Source organism: Micropterus dolomieu, linkage group LG14, assembly GCF_021292245.1.
Source record: "Micropterus dolomieu isolate WLL.071019.BEF.003 ecotype Adirondacks linkage group LG14, ASM2129224v1, whole genome shotgun sequence".
Classification (NCBI taxonomy): domain Eukaryota; kingdom Metazoa; phylum Chordata; class Actinopteri; order Centrarchiformes; family Centrarchidae; genus Micropterus; species Micropterus dolomieu.
The window spans coordinates 19,035,609-19,057,155 of NC_060163.1; the positions used below are offsets into that span (position 1 = coordinate 19,035,609).

At 39.1% G+C, this 21,547-nt stretch overlaps 1 protein-coding gene and 2 long non-coding RNA genes across 4 annotated transcripts in view; 2 read left to right on the top strand and 1 right to left on the bottom strand.

Annotated features, from left to right (window-relative positions):
- Positions 1 to 1,766: 1,766 nt before the first annotated feature.
- ldb3b (LIM domain binding 3b) lies at positions 1,767 to 18,608 on the bottom strand. The gene is made up of 8 exons (XM_046069502.1): positions 18,513 to 18,608; positions 14,674 to 14,825; positions 14,284 to 14,359; positions 10,041 to 10,063; positions 7,357 to 7,554; positions 3,240 to 3,409; positions 3,077 to 3,113; positions 1,767 to 2,412 (listed from the first exon to the last, which is right to left on the bottom strand). The coding sequence occupies exons 1-8, from the start codon at positions 18,606 to 18,608 to the stop codon at positions 2,316 to 2,318; spliced, it is 849 nt and encodes a 282-aa protein (XP_045925458.1). The 3' UTR covers positions 1,767 to 2,315.
- LOC123983286 lies at positions 2,212 to 4,568 on the top strand. The gene is made up of 2 exons (XR_006828163.1): positions 2,212 to 2,450; positions 3,091 to 4,568. It is a non-coding gene; the product is annotated as an uncharacterized LOC123983286 (long non-coding RNA).
- LOC123983287 overlaps positions 8,558 to 21,547 on the top strand; it is a 29,112-nt gene continuing 16,122 nt past the window's right edge. Inside the window, exons 1-3 of one of the 2 annotated variants that reach the window (XR_006828164.1) lie at positions 8,558 to 8,631; positions 14,026 to 14,159; positions 14,733 to 14,848. This is a non-coding gene — a long non-coding RNA (uncharacterized LOC123983287). Of the gene's footprint in view, positions 8,632 to 14,025; positions 14,160 to 14,272; positions 14,394 to 14,732; positions 14,849 to 21,547 lie in introns of those variants that run through there. The other variant, XR_006828165.1, reaches the window with a different exon arrangement.

Below are 21,547 nucleotides of genomic sequence, written 5' to 3' on the forward strand. Positions count from 1 at the left end.
AAAAGAGAGCACCTGCAGGCATTTTTATTGTTGTGAGAAGAGAGAAAATGCTTTGTCATCTCCACCTGAATGAGTCACAACTGCCACCTTCCCCCTCCCTCCTCCTTCCCATCGTCCCATTTTATCCAGACATGCCGACTCAGCAGCACAGCAATTCTGTGGATTGATATGATATGACAGCAGCTCAGTTTCCACAATTTTTATTAAATGTTTTAATCATTAAGGAGACAAGCAGAGAGAAATTATTGCAAACACAAATAAAAATAGGCTGCTGCAACTGTATATTTTTTTGCATATATATATTTATTTTATCAGGTCCACACACCTGATAAAATAAAGGTAAAGAAGTAAACAGATATATTTGGAACAGTGCTGTTTTCCTGTTGCAGAGAGGAAGAGGTCTTTTCTTTTCAGTATGGCTGTACAGAATCCCACCGCCCTCTTGTGGCTTTAACACATACATCATGACACAGCATTAGGGCTGACTGATGGTTCTCTTTAGATATATAAATAATTGTTCAAGCATTTCATGGACATATTATAATCTGTAAAATCATCATTTGCAGAGCTGCAGTATTTTCTTAAGTGTCCTTTAGGTTTTTGAATGCTGACCATTAAAATTACACAAAGCTGAACACTTTAAAGCTGTGTTAGTAGTTCTTTTAGTGCTTGAATGTTTTTGCTTTAAAATCTTAGGCCAAGTCTGTAGGGCGTATCAAGGAAGTTTTTCATTCATTTTTGTGACTTAAAGCTGCACTAATCAGTATTTTTATATTAACAGAAGGCCAAATAATTATGTGTAATGTGACAGAGGTTGCTCGTAGCGATGAACCCATAGTGAATTATAACCAAACTGTGCAGTTTCCCTCAGCTCTACAGAGCTTTTTTGAGAGTTTCCACTCTGTTTTGGTTTTCTGGCCCACAGCTAAAATCCTCTGTACGCTAGTTACCTGCCCAGCACCAAACAAAAGACAGATAAAATTAGCAAATAGCTTAGGCCTACTTCAAAGTAACCGTTGAACAGAAATACCTGGCTAAAGAGATATTATTCTCAGGAATTGATGGAGATCAAAACAGAGCTGAAAGGAGCGTGAATACTGGTCATTTGTTTCATGGCCAGAAACACAACTCCAACTGAATGCTGTTGCTCTGTGTCTACTGGATGTGTAGATACTTTGCTAACATGCATATATTTTATAAGCTAATATGTTGCGTTTAAATCTTTTCCCACTCGCCCCAGATGTCCACAAAAACCTCAAGTCCAAGCCTCAAGACTGCAGCTCTGATCACTTTACCTCAAATTGATTAGTTCTTACTCATGACAGTTTAGACCTTGGGAGTATCCATTGGTATTTTTGAATGGCACCAAATCTTCCTTAGCATCTGCTTCATCATCAAAGGTCTTTCTTTTATGTCATGTTAAACAAAAACAAACTTTGCGAAAACAGTAGCAGTAATATACAGCTCTCAGGTTTGCCAGCACCGCTCCCATAGTTGTGTCATTGTCCATGTCGCCACCAGCTAATAAACAGTCAGATTTTTCTGTCAGAATGTATTAGATGCTCTTTCTGAATGATGCTTTTCTCTGCAAAGTCAAAACACCCCCCTCTGCCATACCAACGGCACTAGAAATGACAGGACAGGATGATTGAAGAATGTCCCTATCAATCGTGGCACTGCTCATGCCTCCAGTTTTTGATTCACAAAATAGAGAGTGACACGTTCATTTAATTTATGAGTTTACAACAGTTCACTCAGCCATATGGTTTTAATAAAACATTTATTCACATTGAAATCAGTACATTTTTGAGTGCATTTTTTTACATATTGCATTTGTGCATGTAGGTAAATCTCTATGTGTGTGTGTGTTTGTCTTTCTCGCAAGCATGTTTTTTTAGTGTTAAAATTCATACTTTTGTGAATGTGGTTAATGTACTACAAGAAACATCATCAGCTCTGCATTTTCACTTGAATACTTTTTTGTACAATTTCCCTTTCATTTAAAACCCAAATAAACAGGAAAAAAAGAAAGAAAGAAAAAACCCAAATGCGAGATCAGGTCTTAGCAGCGGACAGATACATTTGACAGGTAATATTGAGCTTATGAACACATTGCATTCTCACACTAACAGTTAGTATCTCACATTCTGCTTATCTAGCCTACAACACTATCTCGCATTCCTGAGGAGTTTCCGCCTCCTCCTGCTCTTTTTCCTTTTCCCCTCCATAATTTATCCCTCTTCCTGTTAACTCCTGTGCTTTTGTCCATGTCCTCCTTTACATGTCCTCTCTCTCGCTTTCTCTCCTGCTTCTCTTTATTCCTGGACATTGAGGATCTGTGCAGACAGTCCGTGGTGCCAGTTCTTCAGCTTGGCAAAGCGGGGCCCTTTCACCTCCGACTCAAACCTCTCTCTGATGGTGTGGAAGGCAGGACAAGGCTGTTACATCAGGTAATACTGACACTTTTGCTCACAATGTTAAAGTTCAACATTAAGTTACATGAGAGGATTGATTGAAGACTGGTAATGGGAAACCAGCTAGCCTGGATCTCTTCCAAGGTAGCAAAATCCATCTATCCTACCATCACCTCTTTAGCTCCCTAATAAAAACAGTAGCCTATATCTCGTACAAAAAACAATGAGCAAAAATGACATGTTGTGCTATTTCTTAGCCGTGATCACTTACTTTCTGGAGTCTCCACTGGCTGCGTGGCATATTGTTTTTAACTTTAAATTAAATAAACGAGATATAATGTTTTAATTTGTGCTTGTAGTTTTTTGTTGTATACATTTGGACAGAGCCAGGCTAGCTGTATCCCCCTGTTTCAAGGCTCGATGCTAAGCTAAGCTAACTGTCTCTTGGCTCTCCAGTTGTGAAAATAGTCTCAATCTTTTTATCTAACTCTTGGCAAGTAAGGATAATTTCCAAATTGTGAACAATTCCCTGAAATAGTTTTGCTTTTTTGGCAAATTTTGTGTCAGTTGATGGAATGCCAGTAGAGCAGCCAGGTACATTTTGAAGTATTGAACTAATGTACAAATACCCTTTAAAGTCCGCTGACTTCTCCCCATCTTACCTCGACTTCTGCAGAGCTTCCTCATCTGGATCTTGCACTGCATGGAGGGAAATAAACGAGAGAATTTGGTGAGGATTCACTAATGAGAAGATAACTGAACTGAGAAGGTTGAAATGGACAAAACAAGTTAAGATAGAAGGAAAGCAGGAGTCAGTGTACTGACTGTATTCAGTGCCAGTGATGTGGGCCAGGATCCTGAAGCTCTTGGACTGCAGGTTGGCAGCACGACGAGCCCATTCAGACATGTCCTGGTTTGTCTCTCCTGGTCTGATCACTGCCTGGTAAACCGGAGATGCACAGTCTACCACAGGGTCCTTAACAGGCAGAGCTCCACTGCAGATCAGAGAATACTGTTAGAGCTCTAAGTGTAAAGCCCCCAAATGTAGTAGATAATCATAATGTACTAAATGCCCATGATGTTGTATCATTTTCAACTGAATAGATTATATTACTATAATATTTTATACAATTTGTTCTACCCCTAATGGGGGAATCCGAAAATTTCTATTTACCTCCTACTAATTCACAGGGAAATTATGATTTATTATGATTCAATTTCACTGCAGAATTGTAAAATATTGTTAAAATGTGTAAAAGTTTGAATTTATCATTTTCCTCCACACAGTCAAGTCAAAATGAAACTATCCCCTGGCCTGTAGGTACTGTAGAGGGCAGAGAGGACAGGGTTCATCACTAATATTCTGGTATACAAATGATCCAAACTTTGACTTTTTAATTGTGTTTAATTTAGCCAACTTTGTTCAAAGGCCTGGAAAAAATGGCAAGATGAACTGTTTCATTCGTCTTTACTTTACATGCTTGTAGTATTGTTTGACATTGCACTAAACTCTGATCTGGTTTATGTGGTGTCTTGTAAGCATTGTTAGTGGAATGTAACTAAGTACATTTAATCAAGTACTGTACTAAAGTAGCCTACCATTTTGAGGTACTTTCCTTTGCATTTCTATTGTATGCTACTTTATAATTCTACTCTACTACATGTCAGAGGGAAATATTGCAGTCTTTACTACTCTACATGTATTTGACAGCAATTGTTACTTTTTACTTTTTACAGATTCATAATTATTATTATTATTTTTTATTTAACCCATATTTAACCAGGTAAGACCAGCTTACAAGGAGACATTTGCCTAAGACAGCACAATAAAAAAGGTTAGAGATGACAACAATAACCACTAGAAAACATTAATACATGATCAACTCAGAAATTATGATGTAGTAATAAAGATTTAGCTACCTCACACTAAAGGAGTTCAAATTCACCTCACCTTTACAAGTTTCAACATTAGGGATGACACATTTTAATATGTCAATAATTATAATCCAATAATATAATATTTATTATTCTGCATAATTAGCACTTTTACTTTGGTATGCTACTAGTCTGACCCTGAATATTCCACCACTTTTACAATCCCATGTGGGCCGGGCTTAGACTTATGAAACAGTAATAAAATTATTACATCTTGTATTTGCTAGTGGGGTCCATGTGTATTTTATGCTACGTAAAATACAAAACAGATGCCCCCGGTACCCATCACTGTTCCATCTACAGGCCTGTAAAGCATGGGTGTGCTTTTGGTGACAAGAATGTTGATGAATGTTCACTGTTTTTTTCAATATTTCAGTGTTTTATCATTTGGAACTTGGTTGTATGGACAGAAAAAGTGTTTTAAAGATATCACCAATATCAATAATATCAACATAATAATCAACATTTTAACGGTAAATATTGCCAAAATATGGACATTCGCCTGGTATATTTTGAAAATGTTGTATGATAACTGTTGTATTTTAGTTTATTTTCATCAGATTTACAGTTACAGTTGCATTCTAGATGTATTAGAAGATATTCAATTGCATTATAAGCTTCATTATGATGGTTTTGATGGTTTATTGCATTAAAATATAGCTTTTTTACCAGGCGAGGATGAAAATATCATGTTTTCTCTTTATTGGATCTCCATGTAGTAAATAAATATATTAATATACAATGGACTTATATTCCTTAGCTTCCGACTTTCAAAGGAGACCAGAACTATGCATCTAGGCCAAATGTTTGAGGAGATATTACTGATTTAAATTTTGGGTTTGTTATTTAAGGCATTATTTCTGGAAAAAGGTGCCTGTGCCCAACTTAAAATTTAAAAATGTTCCTTTTTTTTGTCATTACAAGCTTTGTTGAATTTATTTCATTATGGGCAATGATTACATTAAAATCAGTTACTGCATTTTACACACAGTCTGCTTGTTCATTGTTCACATACAATGTCTTTGTGTAGTCCAAAAGTTCCACGTTGAAAGTGCCTGTACTGTACTGTACAGTAGATATTGGAATGAGTTTACACAGCAACATGACTGGATAGTGAACTGTTAGAAAAGTGAGTCAGTATTGATCGGGCAATATTTGTTTTAAACTTGTGATTGGATACTCAGAACATTCCCATGCCACAACATCCCATCAGGTTCCCGAGGCTGTGATGCTATTGGTTGCTTTTTTAGAGGAGAACTCCAAAAAAACACTCTCACACTTTGGACAAAGTACTTCGAAGTACTTCCACACACCTAACCGAGTCCATGATGGCCTTGTGGTTAGTGAGTTTGTCCATCAAACACCTTGGTTTGACACACAACACCTCAGAAACACATAAAAAACCCACAACAAAATAGACAAAAATAAATGCTGTAGGATTCCCAAATACTTTCAGTGGGATATTAGTTTATGAGACACGCGCAGCAATGCACAAGCTGTCATGAAATCAACAGACAAAGGAGACACGTGTATGAGGAGAGGCGGGGATGGAAAAGGAGCGCTTCTGTACTTACGCCAAGGGGGAGCCCGCCTCCTCACTGAGGTCACAACCAGGAAGGAAGGATGGGGAAGGATGGGTGGAGGACAGCACAGGTGTGGTTGGTTGTTTGTTTGTGGATGGAATGAGGAGAGGAAGAGTGGGTGAAAGGCACAGAGGAGTTTGTGGCCACGGACACAGACAACATGGAAAAGCCCGGGTATCCAGTAAAGTAGACATTCGCGTTGTAGCAACGTAGGCTTAGCGTTTGAACATATGTGTTCAAATGCTTCTTTTTGTGTTTGGGCTTTTCAGCAAAATGTATCTTTTTTTTTTGTCAATCCAAAATACCCCCCCCCCCAAAAAAAATTTTTTCTCTCTTACCACAAGTGGTATCTAGCCGTGCAGACAGTTAGCTAATGAGGTATCTGTTGCTTTTTTTTCTGCCTCCACCCCAATACAATAGAGTTGCAATGTTCATCCATCCATCGTTAACCGCTTATCCTGCATACAGGGTCGTGGGGGGGCTGGAGCCAATCCCAGCTGACATCGGGTGCAAGGTGGGGTACAGCCTGGACAGGTCGCCAGTCCATCGCAGTTGCAATGTTCAAAGATGTCATATTATGCATTTTGCTTTCCTCCTTTCCTTTATTGTGTAACATATTGTTTTTGTGTATATTATAGTTTAACAAAGTGAAAAAGCCCATAGTCCACCCCAAAGGGAGTTTTCCCACAGAAAACACTGCTCCTGAACTGCCTGGAAACAGCTCGAATGTAGTCCAGTCTTAACTTCCGTAATCTATCTGTAACACTATGCATCATAATGCCATCCTAGTGGCGGTGTTTCGGGATCTTGTACTGCTAAACAGAAGCCGCAGTAACCAGCTGAAACGGCTTTGTTTTGGATCACACTACCTTGCTTTTCAAGACCCGCTCCACTTTGCTTCTGATTGGCTAGTAGGCCTTACAGAGTTACTACACATGTGCAGCTCCCAACAAAGATCAAAGAGAAGTGAGATGCTTCACTAGGTAGCTAAAATGGAGCGTACAACACACAGGGTGAAAAGAGGTGCTTTTAGCAATGTATGACAAAAATATTGTGCTTTTTTAAAATAAAACCATGTAAACCTATTTTGGTACAACTCCTAAATATAATTATGAACCTGAATTTGAGCATACTATGATTTCTTTAATACAGCGAGTAGCAGAAAGAAAAATCCTCCATTATACTGGCGGTAGAGGCAGAAATCTAAGATATCTCAAAACCTTGGGCAAATAAAACCACAACTGTCTGTAGTAGATACCATTAGCAGTAAGTGAGAAGGTATGTTTTGCTGTAATTTCAGTGAACCGACCTTTAATTTCTCAACACACGGGCTGGTTTGATCAGTGTGATGTGATGTCTGGTGCGTGAGTGGAGAGAGCGCATAAAAGACTGGAGAGGGGGTTAGTCTGGTTGTGTGACCTCACCTGTCGTGTCCCTTGGCCTGCGACTGTCCTGCAATGGCATCCATGATGGCGTCCTGTGAGTACATGCTGATTGGTGTGTTGTACTGGGCGTGAACAATGGTTGCCTTTCCCCCCGGACCCTTCACCTCAATGGGCTTGTGGGTAGACAGGGCTGAGTCTTTCAGAGCTATGGGGTTGAAGCTGGGAGTGTACTCCACACTGTCAGTATCAGTGGGTCGAAGAGGAGGTTGGTAGGTTTCAGGTGCAGGGGTGAAGTTGAGAGGTTAACAGGTGAGGTGGTGGAGAGGGCAATTCGAGAGGAAAGAAATCATAGAGAAAACACAAAGTGAAGGGAGGAAACATGTAGAAACACAACTGGCAGACAAGTAGGGCTGTTGTACCGCTTAGTATTAGTTTTTGGAGAGACCCCATGTACGTACACTCAACTACACAGACCAAATACACCACACACCATACTGTGTCCCAGTTCCATACTACATACTAATTCTAAGCATTTTTAGAGGATGTAGGGTTTTCACACATGTCAGTACATAAACTAAATTAGCATATTCAGAATGAAGCAGATGAATATCAATTAATTTTAAAAAACAGCAATAATGACAATTTTTAATAATAATTAATCTAATTTGTTATATCTATCTACAAAATTTTCAACAAAAATATTAGCTTTCTTCTTAATAAATACACTGTGAAATAAAACATTTAATTTCCAAGTTCTAATTCTGTGTCCCTGTGTAAATGGTTCAGTTGTCTCTTTATATGCAAAATAGCCTACGTCAAGAAAAACTTGCGACTTGCTAACTCCTCCCACATGAGCAAAACTATATATATAGTATGAGGTGTGTATTTGGATCAAGCTGAAAGCTTCTGGTTTGAAAGGCAAAGCCACGCGGAAGTTCCTTAAGCCTGCATTCTATTGAACGGCCAGTAGGGGGCGACTCTTCTGGTTGCAAAAAGTAGTCCAGTTCCATTTAAAATAATGTTAAAATGACCCTATTCTAAGCTGATTTATTACCTCAGTAAACGCTGTCAAAATGAGTTTATGGCCTAAGTCGCAAGTTTTCAGTCAATACAACATGATGTTCATTTAGTAAATTATGGTCCTATTTAGAGGAAAATACACCAGAAAGCAGAGTACGCCTCAGGGTGGGATTATCTATGATTGACAAGTTGTTACCATGGTGATGAGTCACTCAGTCAGGTTAAAGTGACTCATACTCTTAATTTAACCAGTGTTGTTGAAAAAGCTTAGGAGTTGACTGTTCACTTTCTCTGGTGAGTACATTTAGTTTTAAGATTGTTGTTTGCTAGACAAAATTGTCAGCCCTGTTAAATTGACAGTTAACGTGAATTAAAAATGCACCTAGCTAAGCAAGCTAGCTAGCTCCACACCCGGCCATTAGCGCCACCGTCTCGTCCAAATATAGTCACGTTTGGACACTTCCTGGTGGCAAAAAATCAACATGGCGGCACCATATCAGCCAAACTCGAGGCTTCAAAACGACAGTCCACAAATCAACGGGTGAAGTCAAGATGACCACGTCCCTATCTTTTATACAGTCTATGGTTTGGATATCAGTTGCCAAAAAACTTCCAAAGAATGTGGACGAGATCTAATTTGCCCACATTTTTAGTTTTAGTTTTAATTTCACTTGTAAATACGTCACTTTACGGATGATAAAGACACTATAACATCTGTTTCACTTTAAAGTCACTATGCATATATTTTTAGGCGCCCTCCACTGGTAGTAAGACAAGACAGCAATGCTCTCCTATACCACTCTCCAACAAGCCATTGTTGATTTGATTGGAAAGGTAACTGGCCAAAGTTTGACTGACGTCTTGTATCTTTTCTTGGAATGGTGAAATAATGTACATCAGTGTCTTGTACACGAACTGCTAAACCAGTATAATATGCATAGTACACAGTGTATACTTTATTGGATTAGTATTACATATGGTATTGGGACACAGCATGTCGACTGAAAATCTGAGGCTTTGTCCATCATGACTTAGAGCTGAATGTCAAGCTTAATGACAAAATACAAGCTTTTACTTAAGAGATTAAAGCTGACATACCAGTCCAAAGACCAACAAACATGCTTATGTTTAAAACAACCACCAGGCCATAGTGATAGATTTTAACCTGCAAATTTCAAATGACACACACTGAGGAGGACCAGCAGAGGTGGAAACATAGGTAGATGTGGTAGTACAGAATGAGTTCAGCGTAACAATTTTTACTTAAAAAGTAAAGAAGTATTAGCATTAAAATAGACTCAAGAATGAAAAATACTGCATATACTGTAAACTTTATCTATAAAATAACCAGTATTACCAAATAAATGTAAATTAAATGAAGGAAAAAGTAGAGAGTCTTATAAAACTGTACTGAAGTACAGTACTTAAAAAGATGTACTTTCTTACTTTCCACTTCTGTGGACCAGATGCTGTTAATACCATGTCTTGAATTTTCAGCCTGTAAGGTCTTGTTGCAGTTACCTACAGAAACACTACACTCAATATACGTTGAAGCTTTAGTTCAACTTCACGCACATGAATCATGTGGGGCATAACTTCACCTCACACCAAAGGCAACACTGTCAGAGCTCTAAAAACGAATACTCTATCTACTGACGTGGACTTCATGCACATTAAATACAGAGAAATGTGACGGTACTGACTTTGCAGCTGTGTTTGCGATAACCTGAAACACACCAGAGAGGGACAGAAAGAGAAGAGAAGGAAAGTATGTGATTAATCACCAGAGGCATTTTGGCGGTAACAATGACACTGTGTGTGTTTGTAGGAAACTATCCAACCCCAGTGCTGTAATCTCATGTACAGGTCAGAATAGCATCTGTTTGTCATCACTGGGATATTTCCCAGCTTCCCCTGCATCATCAGGAGTGACTGACAAGAGCAGAAGTGTCTCAATCACATGATACAAGGTGGGGTTGCAGAGACACATTTAGCACAGAACGGTGCCACAAATACACAACCACACAAACACAACACATACCACCTGATCCACTAGAACTGTAACTGTTACATTCAGAGTAGTAGACAAGCTGCCATTAACACTATAATGTACGTCAAGGATTTCACTTTTTAATCTGTCCAGTAGATCCTATAGAACCGGAGTTATAAGGTAATCAAATGCCATAAAAATAAGGGTTACAATCTGCAAATCTTAAACTTTTCAACTAAATTTAGTCCAGTTTAAACAGACAATGAGACATATTTTCTGGGCTGTTTTACTAAATTATGCATTTCCTCTGATTACTATGCAAGAAGTCATGGACTTTGGTGATCTAAAGGTAGCAAGTAATTCCTGCCTGGTTTAATTAGCTACTCGAGTACACACCACTTTCCCATTCAGACTGTGGAGGTCAGAAAAACGTTAATATTTAATTTCCAAAAGCTGTATCAAACTAGGGCTTCAAGACTTAATAACTTCCACATGTACACAAACTACTGTCATGTGTCATGTGTCATGACGTCATGGACGAATGCAAATCGTGATTAACCCAAACTCTGCTTTCACTGTTGGTGTAAATGTGTTTAGTTCCACTCAGCCACTGCAGTAAAGGTGGTGGCGCTCGAGCACAACACATAAATCAGCTTGCGGATTTGTCTATACAGTACATGGATGTGTTCAGGGTACAGTAGGTGAAGTGGAACGTGCTCTGCAGCAACTCACACGTGAGACATCTCCCTACAGATAGAGAGGGGGGCTATCTCAGGTTTGGCAAGGAGGCATCCAGGGGATTCAGGATGATGGTGTGTAACCAGAGCGGAACATTCCATGACCATGTACAACAGCTGCTCTCTCCTGTGTGTGTGTGTGTGTGTGTGTGTGTGTGTGTGTGTGTGTGTGTGTGTGTGTGTGTGTGTGTGAGCCAGTGGAATCACAGTCTCCAAGTACTCGGTGAGGTGGGGCCGCTGGCATGATATTGCCGTCATCGTCCTGCGATGTGCCTGGAGCACGTTTCCTGACACCTGACTTACCGTTGGCCTTTCCTGTAAAGCAGCTTAACTCCAGAGGGGAAACACATTAGGGAAGACTGACACCTGGATATGATATGTCAGGCCAAGCAGATTGCGTACTAAATTAACATCTACATCAGTACTCCATGACTGAGGCTTCACCCAAATTCATGCCATACAATTGGGAAGAGTTCACTCAAAGGTGGCCACAACTTAACTCCCACCAAACTCCTGTCATTATAACATGCAATTTAGTCAGGATGAAGGCATTACTGATTTAGCCCTACCAGAAAAGATGACACAAGCCTTTTCATGAGCCCCAATTTGTACTTCAAAAATAAAACTTCAATAAAGCCTGTTGATGGAAAGTGAAAATGCAAAACATCAGATATTGAAATTTTGTCATGTAGTGATAGTGTGTAGTGTGGAGTAATGACAATGAATTGATCCAACTAACAAGTACCGTGTAACCAAAGCCTGGTAGCATTTACTCCTCCAGAGTGAATCGTTCCTTCGGCACTGTAATTTATTTTGAGTCGATCCCACATACACCTGCTTCCCTGCTGCTGTAAATACTCACCACAGCACCCAAACTGTATTAATCCGCGACAGAAAATAGTCCCCAACGAATAAGCTACTTTCCTCTCTTTGAGTAAGGCTCACCAAAAATTACAGTGCCCCAGTTGTTTTAGATAATTACTAAACCTTTTTTAAAAATGTAAGATTTAGGTATTTGGTAGGAACAAATGGGCCTGGTGTCACAGACAGGGTAGGGAAGGTCTGTATGATGCCTTCAGTGTGTTATTGGCATTAGATTATGCAGTTCTTTGCAAATATGTACCCCCATATGTTACAACAAAAGTATTATTTTTTAAATGTGTGATAGCCTATAAATAGCCAAATGTCCAAAAATACCAAAAGAAAGTTTGGTATCTGAATACTTTTAATAAGACAACCTTATGCAGCTGAAGTGATAAGCGTTAAGTAATCTTTTAAGCAAATATTCACTGGTACCAGCTTTTTAACTGGAAATATTTTGTGCAATTCTTAGTATTCTATGATAGTAAATTTAATCTCAATGGACTTTGTACAGTTGGTCGGCTGTGGCTCAGGAGGTAAAGCTGGTTGGCTGTTAATTGCAAGATTGGTGGTTCAATCCTAGGCTGCATGTTGACGTGTCCTTGGGCAAGGTACTGAACCTTGAATTGCCCCTGGTGGCTGTTCTGCCATTGTGTGAATGTTAGTTTCTGTTTGAGCACTTAGGCTCAGTGTGTGAATATAGTGTAAAAGCGCTTTGAGTGGTTGAAAAGATTAGAAAGGTGCTATACAAATATCTGAAGGTGTCAGTTTGGGCTTTTGGAACTAGTAATGAGCATTTTTACTATTTGCAGGAAAAAAAGAAACTGTTGTTTGCAGAATATCCTTACAATATTTAAGTAAAAACAACAACAACAAAGAAACCTAGAGAAAAAAATCTGACTGAGGGCTTTTAAGTATCTACCAGTTTTCTTTTGCCTCATGGCGACTCTTCCGTAGAAACAAATCTTCACCTTCCTGTAACCTCACCAACAATTTAAAAACTACAAAAAAAGCTTTACAAGCAGGATTTAAAACTCTCTTCTGGGCTTTGCATTAGCAACAGCCTGAAGATAAAAAGCTTCAAAGAGTGATATCAGGGAGCCGAAACAGCAAAAAGATTTCCTTTCTGCAACATCATCTCCCTGGTTTCATTTTTATTTCACAGTAAATGAGTATGTACCATTCACAAGGTCTGAAGAAACCAACAGCTCATTCATATCCTCCTTTAACCACGGTCCACTTGAATCTTGTTTTATTTTGAATTATCTTTTGGATGGCATCTTAGACATTTGAATGTGGCGTTGAGGCCACTCGACCTTTAGTAAAGCCTCTCAGATCTGCCTGTTATAAAGATCCTCATATGAACTGTAGTCTGATCTCCCGCTATTCTGTTACCCGGAGTCCGGCCAGGTATGTTAGCGTGTACGCTAGTACCACTTGTCAGGGGAACGAATATTGGGAAAGTTCTGAGTATATTTCCTCACCGTGGCCCTGTTAATGTGAGGTTACATGGGGAAGGTGTGATGTGCTTCATTAACCAGATTGAAAAGCAGTTTTGTTTAGTCAGCTTGGTTGTGTCTTTGGGTTATCCCTGAAGGAGACAAATCTTCTTCTCTCAGTGATTGAAAGTTATGTATTGCTGTGGTAACCTACCCCAAAGATGGAACTCTCCGAGAAGCTGACCCCTCTCCAAACTTGCCCTGCATCAGCATAATTTCTCTGAGAGTTTCAGGAGAGTAAAGGCCTATTGGGGAATTGTACTGTCCCAGCTTTCCTGGTGAAGATGCGGCAGATGGTGTGGAGGAGGCAGGAGCTTTGCCTGGGGTCGAGAGGAGCTCTGGATCTTTTTTAGGGACTTGAAAGATATTCCTTTTGGCTTTTGGCTTTTGATCCTGGAACATTTCATAGAACAGTGGCTGCTCCAATTGAACATCTTCACCAAAATGTTTAGGCCCAACTTCCTCTTTCGGTTTTTCTAACTCCTTAGAAAGACGAGAGGAGGTCAAGATAGCTAGATAGAAAAAGGTTTAAAGTTAAATGAGAGATAAGGTATCAGCTTGTTTTGTCTTCATTTTCCTTTCATTTGGTTGCTGTTTTTAGTTTGCTGACCTCTGACCTGTGCATAAGGCTGCAGTTGCACTGTGAATATTTGACACTAGAGGGCAGCAAGACACTGTCTGCTGGCAGAATAGTGAAGATGACATTCTCACAAACAGGAGGAGAATACAGAACAGGTATTACAGACATACAAACATGTTCAAGTATGCAGATATACATATTGTGTTTGCACATGAATAGCTGGTGTATTTTTGTCTTGATTTGTCTATATTTTCATTATTGTTGTGAGTGTGTTCATACCTTCTGGTGGGGGATGACTGGCATGGGTGAGTCCATTCTTGGAGTTGCTGTGGGAACTGGTGCAGGACGTCTTGATCTGAAGATTAAAGCAATGAAACATCCCTTTTAAATATACTGTTACATCGCATGTGTTACATTTTATTAACAATTTAAGAAAGATAAAAATAACCATTAATATATTATGAGAGCCAATTGGGTTATACATTTAAATTACTGTTTTTTCCCCAGCTGAAGCTTTGACTTCCTCCTAAACTCTCAAAATGTCCACACCGATTTCCCTTCTTCCTGTTATTTCTGCAAGTAATTTCCAGTACCTTAATATTAGCTTCTGCATCATCTACCTAAGTTTGTGGGGACGTATGTTTTAGTGTTTGTGTGCTGGTTGTTTACTTCAGCATGGTGAGTGACAGTTTGGTGGAGGCAGACTTGATCTTGTTTTGGGCCTCCAGGTGTGTCATCCCCTCGGTGCTGACCCCGTCAATGGCTGAGATGATGTCGCCCTGGGCCAAGCTGCCGCCCACTGCCTTGCTGCCCGGAGTTATCTATGCAGGGGTCAACAGAGCAGGTCAAACTGATACAGATTCCTCAGGAAACACACAAGCAATTGAAAAACATATGCAGTTACACAAACATATACACACATTACAGATTGGAGGGGTATTTAGGATTGCTGGATTAATCCTCATGGTGGGTATGAAATAAGAAACTAAAATTAAAATGCAAATTAAAGTAATTCATTTAACTGCTGATTTTTACTGGAAACCCCAGGTCAAAACAGCATTACAGCTCAGCTGCCATGTGATATGTGTTCCTCTGTGATGTATCGCCTCACTCCACATAATTATTTATGCTGTGTGTACAGCTCAGTAAATAAGCCCTAAAGGTAGAGGAGAGAACAGCTGATGAAGCTAAATAAACTAATCCACCAGGTCTGCAGATGAAGGGCTGGATAAAATTTTGGCGTTAAGTTGATCAATAGAGTGGTACCACATTTTAACTAATCAGTCCCACAGCTACAAATAAGGCCACTAAATTAGCACAAAATTAAATTAGTAAAAAGCGGCAGGATTTCTAGTAAGATAATAATAAACTGTGCTTATTTCTGATGGTAACAATAATAATGTTTTGTATATTTATGTTTGCTACTGGAATGGACTGTGTAGTAGTAGAGGCTTAAACAGGACATGGATATACAGTAAAGGGACTGTGGCTCAAATTAAATTCATATATAGTGGCTGAATGGTTAAATCCAAGGAACTATTTTTGAAATTCCTTTATTCAGTAGATAATGTGAACTTTTACCTTGCAGTTTTTTAATTTCAAAAGACACTTTTTTCTTTCTTTCTTTACTCTTTTTTGTCAGCCACATACTGACCTTCAGCTGAATCCTGCTGTAGCTCTGCCACAAAGCCAGATTTTAGCGCTTAAACTACTCAGAGAGGAGGTTTAAGTGAGCCCAGAGGCTTGGTGCATACAGCATTGGGTCTAGGCTTACAGTCAACTCGTTAAAGAGTTAAAAATAAGCTATGCTGTTAAAGCGTGCCTGGCTTCACTGTGATTGACCCTACTGAGCCCCCCTCCATTCCCCAAACACACACACACACACACACACACACACACACACGCACACACACTCACACACCTGTTACTGACATTCATACAAGACTTCCTTGATTCTATCTTTTCATATTTACATTAAGTATAGTCCTCCTCTCTACAGTCCACACTTTACCTATATTATGTCACCATGTTACACAACATAATTGTCTGTTCTGCTTCGTCTTAGATCGTCACTCACATCCTTGTTCCTCCTGTCAACCTTTTTTGTCTCCTTTTTGCACATCTTTTTATCCTATTGTATTACAGTTATTATGCCAGTGTGTAGAAATGTGTGTGTGTGTGTGTGTGTGTGTGTAAAAAGCAGAGTGACAGTAAGTGGGAGGAGGCGGAAAAGCAAGATCATATCAGGTGGAAACAAATTATTTCTGCACAGCTGCCTCAGTGTAATTATTCACATGGAGACACATGGAGACACATGGCACATGCTTGTTTCCATATGCACCAAACAGGATATGGATATGAACACTGATTCCTTTAAATAATTGTTTTCATTCATTTAGGTTCAAGACAGCATGTAAATAGACTTAAGTAATTTTTACTATGACAATCCCCACTAACAACCTCATATAAAATCACTGGACAGCTGCAAAACTGTTTGTTGCTTGACATTTTAATGGCTTTCAGTTTGGCTAATGAGATGTAAAAAATCTTTCCTATCTTAGTTCTAAGACCAAAATCCAAACCACGGTGTTACGTCAAACTGTAATGGTACCGTGAGTTGTCACGTAAAACTGCAGTGTTTCATGTTAACCTGTCAGAGCCCAATGTGACCATAGGATGAGCACAAATCCAATGACACAATTTCATACTAGACGTGGATCAAAGCTGCCCCTGGTTGCCTAAGACTGGGATCAGAAGACAATAAACTAACAGGTGTCCAGAGTTGTGAATCAATAAAGCATAGGCTGATCACCAGCTGCGAAACAAACAGGACTGAAGAATGAGGAGCGGGAGGTGGGAGGGAGCAGAGTTAATGTCTATACTGTTCTACTCAGGTATGTGTCATCTCCTAAATCTATCAAATCCTCCAATCCATCTGTTACCTCAAAATGACGCTGTCCTCTCTGGAGCAGCTCCTAAAAGGTGAAACTGAAACTGACTATAAGCAAGGAATAAAGCTTACTAAAGGTAACATAAGCTGCCGTTACCTTCCTCTCTCTCTCTCTCTCTCTGCTTCTTCCCTGTCCCATTCCCAGCCCTCTCCATCCATCCATCCACCTCTCCTCTAGTGCTATTTAAAGGAAACGCTGTAAATACACCCGCAGTCCTGCCAGAGAGAGAGAGAGGTTGACACCCTGTCTATGTGCTGCAGAAGTTAAAACACATTCATCTGCTGTAATAATTTGACACTTTGGGTGCACTTGTTAGCCAGCCTTTTCTCAAATTCTTCTAGTTTTGGGAAATATTTTTCATCTATCCTGATGGTTGAGAATGCTTTAATGTATATATAGGAAAACAGAGTGTTTATGTTCTTAGTATAATTTTATTTTATTTAGTAAATCATGTTGTTGTGTTTGTCTGTTGTCATTTGCAACAGTTGCAACAAGTCTGTTAACTTGTTACATTGCCAAGTTGTTGATGTAATGCCATTTTTGGAATGACATATCATTTGCATGAGATTTGACAGTTAAAATAATTAAATTAATCTAAAAATAATCAAAATAATCAATTCACTGCACTGTGATAAAAAGTAATTTCCTCTTTAGATGATTAATCGAGCCAACCTGTCAAGCTAAAATTTGAGGGTGAAATACGCATTGACTTTGCATGTAAAATATATATTGTACCAATTTTGTTCAAGAGCAATGTTCAAGAAATCCAACAGCAGTAAAATTTGACTAATGCAGCTGCAACTCGACTCCAGTAAAACTATTCCAGTCTCTCCTCTGCTGCACTGTTTTAGAAGTCTCTCTGGAGATTACATCTGATCCTCCCTGTCATCATCCCGTACAGCAACATTACATAACCGCTGCTCAGCCCCTGCTCACACCTATGTGCACACGTATCACATGCATATACAGTATGCACATGCGAAAACACAAGCTTGATGAAGTGAACATGCAACATGTTATCATAAAACCAATGAAAAAAGGGATTTTCAGGTGTGAATGATCAATTTGGTTAGGAAAATTAATGTTTTCAGACATCTAATTTATATTTAACTGTTTGAAAGACTGAATGTTACAGTGTAGGAGGTCCTATAATAAACCTACTCCACTTTTAAATTTTTTTAAAAAACTTTTAAACATTTAAATGTTGTTAATGTTAAATGTCTAAAAAGCCTTCACTTTTCAACCTATTTTGGGTTTTACTGAGACCCCTACCCATATTTTCACCTGCAAATCACCAAAACAATTTTAAGCTGGACATGCTCAGTTCTGTGTTTACATTATTGTGCATCATGTATGTTGGTTTTCATTTCCTTTGCCATCAGTCAGATTTTGTTACATTTCATTAAAATCTAATACTGCCAGTGCATTGTTTTGTCACAGCAAAGTCTGCTGTTGTTGGTGTGGCATGTTGTGAATGTCCCGTTGCTGTAACTTATTCTTTATTTGTAAGTTTCTCTGTGACAACAAATCTCAGCCTGTAAAGGTGACTGTCCTTACCCTGGAGATGGTGAGTGGCATATTGAAGTCCTTTCCTCCCTGTAGTCTGAAGCCCCATGGAGCAGGGCCATTCAGAGTCACTGTGTACGTACTCATCTTCGGTTAAACGTCAACACTCCTCCTGCTAACAACTCCTGCTGGCTGTGCGGTTTCTCCTCCTGCTCGGTGCCCTTGTCCTCCCGTGCTATCCTTTTATCCCAGCCGACGTCTCGTGGTCGCTTCTCCTCGGTCAGCCCTGGCTTCACTACCGTCTCTCCTTGTCTGCTCCCAGCTCTCAGGACAAACACCCTGGGGTTGTGGTGGTGCTGGTGGGTGGGTGAGGTGCTGTGGAACCTCTGTGACACAAACGGAGGGACACAGATAGGCATGCATTTGTGCACACAAATACACACAGATACACATGTGTAAATACACACACACACACACACACACACACACACACACACACACACACACACACACACAAAGAGAGTGTAGAGCCAAGCTGAGCCACTGCAGAAAAACCATAGACTATTTCTCCTGACTAGAGTCACAAAAAGGCTCCTTAAAACACCCTCAACAAACCTCAAATTTGAGAAACTCTCAAAAGTCAACCTTAGACAAGTTTCTTACCTGCAGAGTTGCTGAGGGCAAGGGACAGACAGCCTATGAATAGCGGTGAGCAGAGACACAGGGGCCCTGGCCCTTATAAGGCCTGTAACACGAAGCCCCAGAATGCTTCACTGCCGATTCACATCGCCAATATAGACCCCTCTTACTGCAACACATTCTCTCTCTCTCTCCCTCCCTCTTTCTCCCTCTCTTAGTGCTATCACTTCATGCTGCTAGCACCTAATTATCCGTTATCAGTCTCTGTGCACAGATATCAGTCCTTTTGTTCTGCTCGAGAAAGGAAACAACAAATTACACCAGCACCAACTCCCTAGAAACACTCCCACCAAGCTGACCAAGCTGCCAGTCTTGTATTTGTGTGTGTGTGTGTGTGTGTGTGTGTGTGTGTGTGTGCGCGCTGTGAAGTTAAAGGAAGACAAACATCAGATTCTGACATTGTATAAAAAGGTGGTTAAAGACTAGCTGCATATTTTTTAATCACGTCCTGATATTTTTTGTGAATATTAGTCACTCACACACACCTCGAAAATGGATCAGTTTGTGCTCTGGTGTGATACTAAACACAAGAGATCAGAAGAGAAGGTGTTTGATCCCCAAGTAAGAATGAGCCAGTAATCCACAACTTGGAGAAGTTGTGTTCTTAAACTACACCAATCACAAAAGTAATCTCCCTAATCGTTACCCCAGAGTGCAGAATTAGCTATTAGCTGTAGTGATCCGTCAGCGCCCTGGATTTTATATGGACCAAAGTACTAGAGGGTTGTGGATAGTTTTCCACAGAACCTGGTGAGGAAAAAACACTTGTTTTAAGATAAGACAACGCACACCGTTACTGCAAGGTTATGGCTGTTTAAAAATTTGTGTCAAGCTCTTTAATCAATGCTTGTGTCAATGCGTTTAGTTTCACTGTGGGAAAAAATCAAACAGTCTATCTTCTCTTTTCAAGATCTTGTATGTATATATATTCTAGTTTATGTGTGTGTATTTTTCATAGACTGTTATTAGTATATTTTAGTATTTGTAATTAGCTTGATTATATATTTATATACGTATATCTATATATATTTATTCACATGTAATTTTACTGTATAAATAGGGCTGGTCTACAGCAACATGAATCCCAAGTTTCCCCACAGGGACCCCTTATATTCTTAGATTTTTGATGACTTGTTTTCAATTATTTGTTGTTGTTTCACTATAATAAACACATACCATGTTTTACTCTTTTCCAGTAGTACAATGTACGTACAGATTTACAGTACAGTACTATTTCCATTTCATGCTGCTTCACACTTATATTGTACTGTTAAGTCAAATAAATCTATCTGATAGCTATAGTTACTAGTTACTCTGCAGATTAAGATTTGACAAACAAAACATATGATGAGCTGATAAAACATGATGCGCTGATATAGATTAATCTACCCAAGAATATATCAAGTGAAGTTAAGGGGCCATTTAGGAAATATTCCTTTTTTTAATTTGACATTTTCAGTGCAGGACTTTTACTTGTAATTGAGTTTTTTATTGCACTTTTACTTAAGTAAAGCATTTTGCAACATTCTTGGGAAATACAAAATAATTAAGACAAACTTTTTGGCGAGTTTGCGAATGAGACAAAATACAGATATTAATAGATGTCAATGACAGAATAATCTCTGTCTCCTCCACCCACTTACACCCTCTACTCATGTAAATAGAGTACTAACTCTCACCTCTGTAGGGCGCCATAGTTCTACAGGGAGGCCTATACAGGTCAAACAGCACCATAACACCTGCTCTCTGACATGTTGGACAGATATGACCTTTGCTAATGCCGTTCTGTTATCTGACAGGATGTTCTAGCTGTTATCAGCTGAACTGTATGAGTCTCTTCCATTCAGGAAACTGACCTCATGATTTACAAATACACTGGTCAGTCGACATTGATAGACACGATGCATTAGGAGCTACAGTAATCACAGTCATTATGGTGAATGAATGTGTGTATGTGAATTTATATATGAGTATAGCAAAATGATGTTTAATTTTTTGCCAAAGATAAATCCACTTGAGTGAGTGAGCGTTTCTTTAAAGAAGTGAACCCTATTAAAGAACACTGTAATGTATAAGTGGATGGTGTGATAATATTGAAGGACAGTTTAATTAATTGAGAAAATGGTTGACAGATTAATTAATTGCAAAAATTATCCTAAATTGCCCTAGCTTCATGCATGGCTAGTTCAAGCATCACAAAGGCAAAGACATGGAGACACAACCACCAAATGAGCAGAATTTAGCAACATTTTTATTTAGAAAAATAAATAATAACAACACAAAACATTTTGTACAAAGAAAACAAAATCATCATTAAACCATCACTTCATTAAACATCAATATATTAAAGCAGAATTTAAATTTCATATAAACATATATACATATAT

Excerpts from the sequence above, each read along its gene's own strand:
- ldb3b (XM_046069502.1), bottom strand. The coding sequence starts at position 18,608 with ATGAGTACGTACACAGTGACTCTGAATGGCCCTGCTCCATGGGGCTTC. Across the intron at positions 3,410-7,356 it reads CAGGCCAAGGGACACGACAG|TGGAGCTCTGCCTGTTAAGG; the intron begins GTGAGGTCACAC and ends TCTGATCTGCAG. Across the intron at positions 2,413-3,076 it reads GAAGCTCTGCAGAAGTCGAG|AGAGAGGTTTGAGTCGGAGG; the intron begins GTAAGATGGGGA and ends CCACACCATCAG.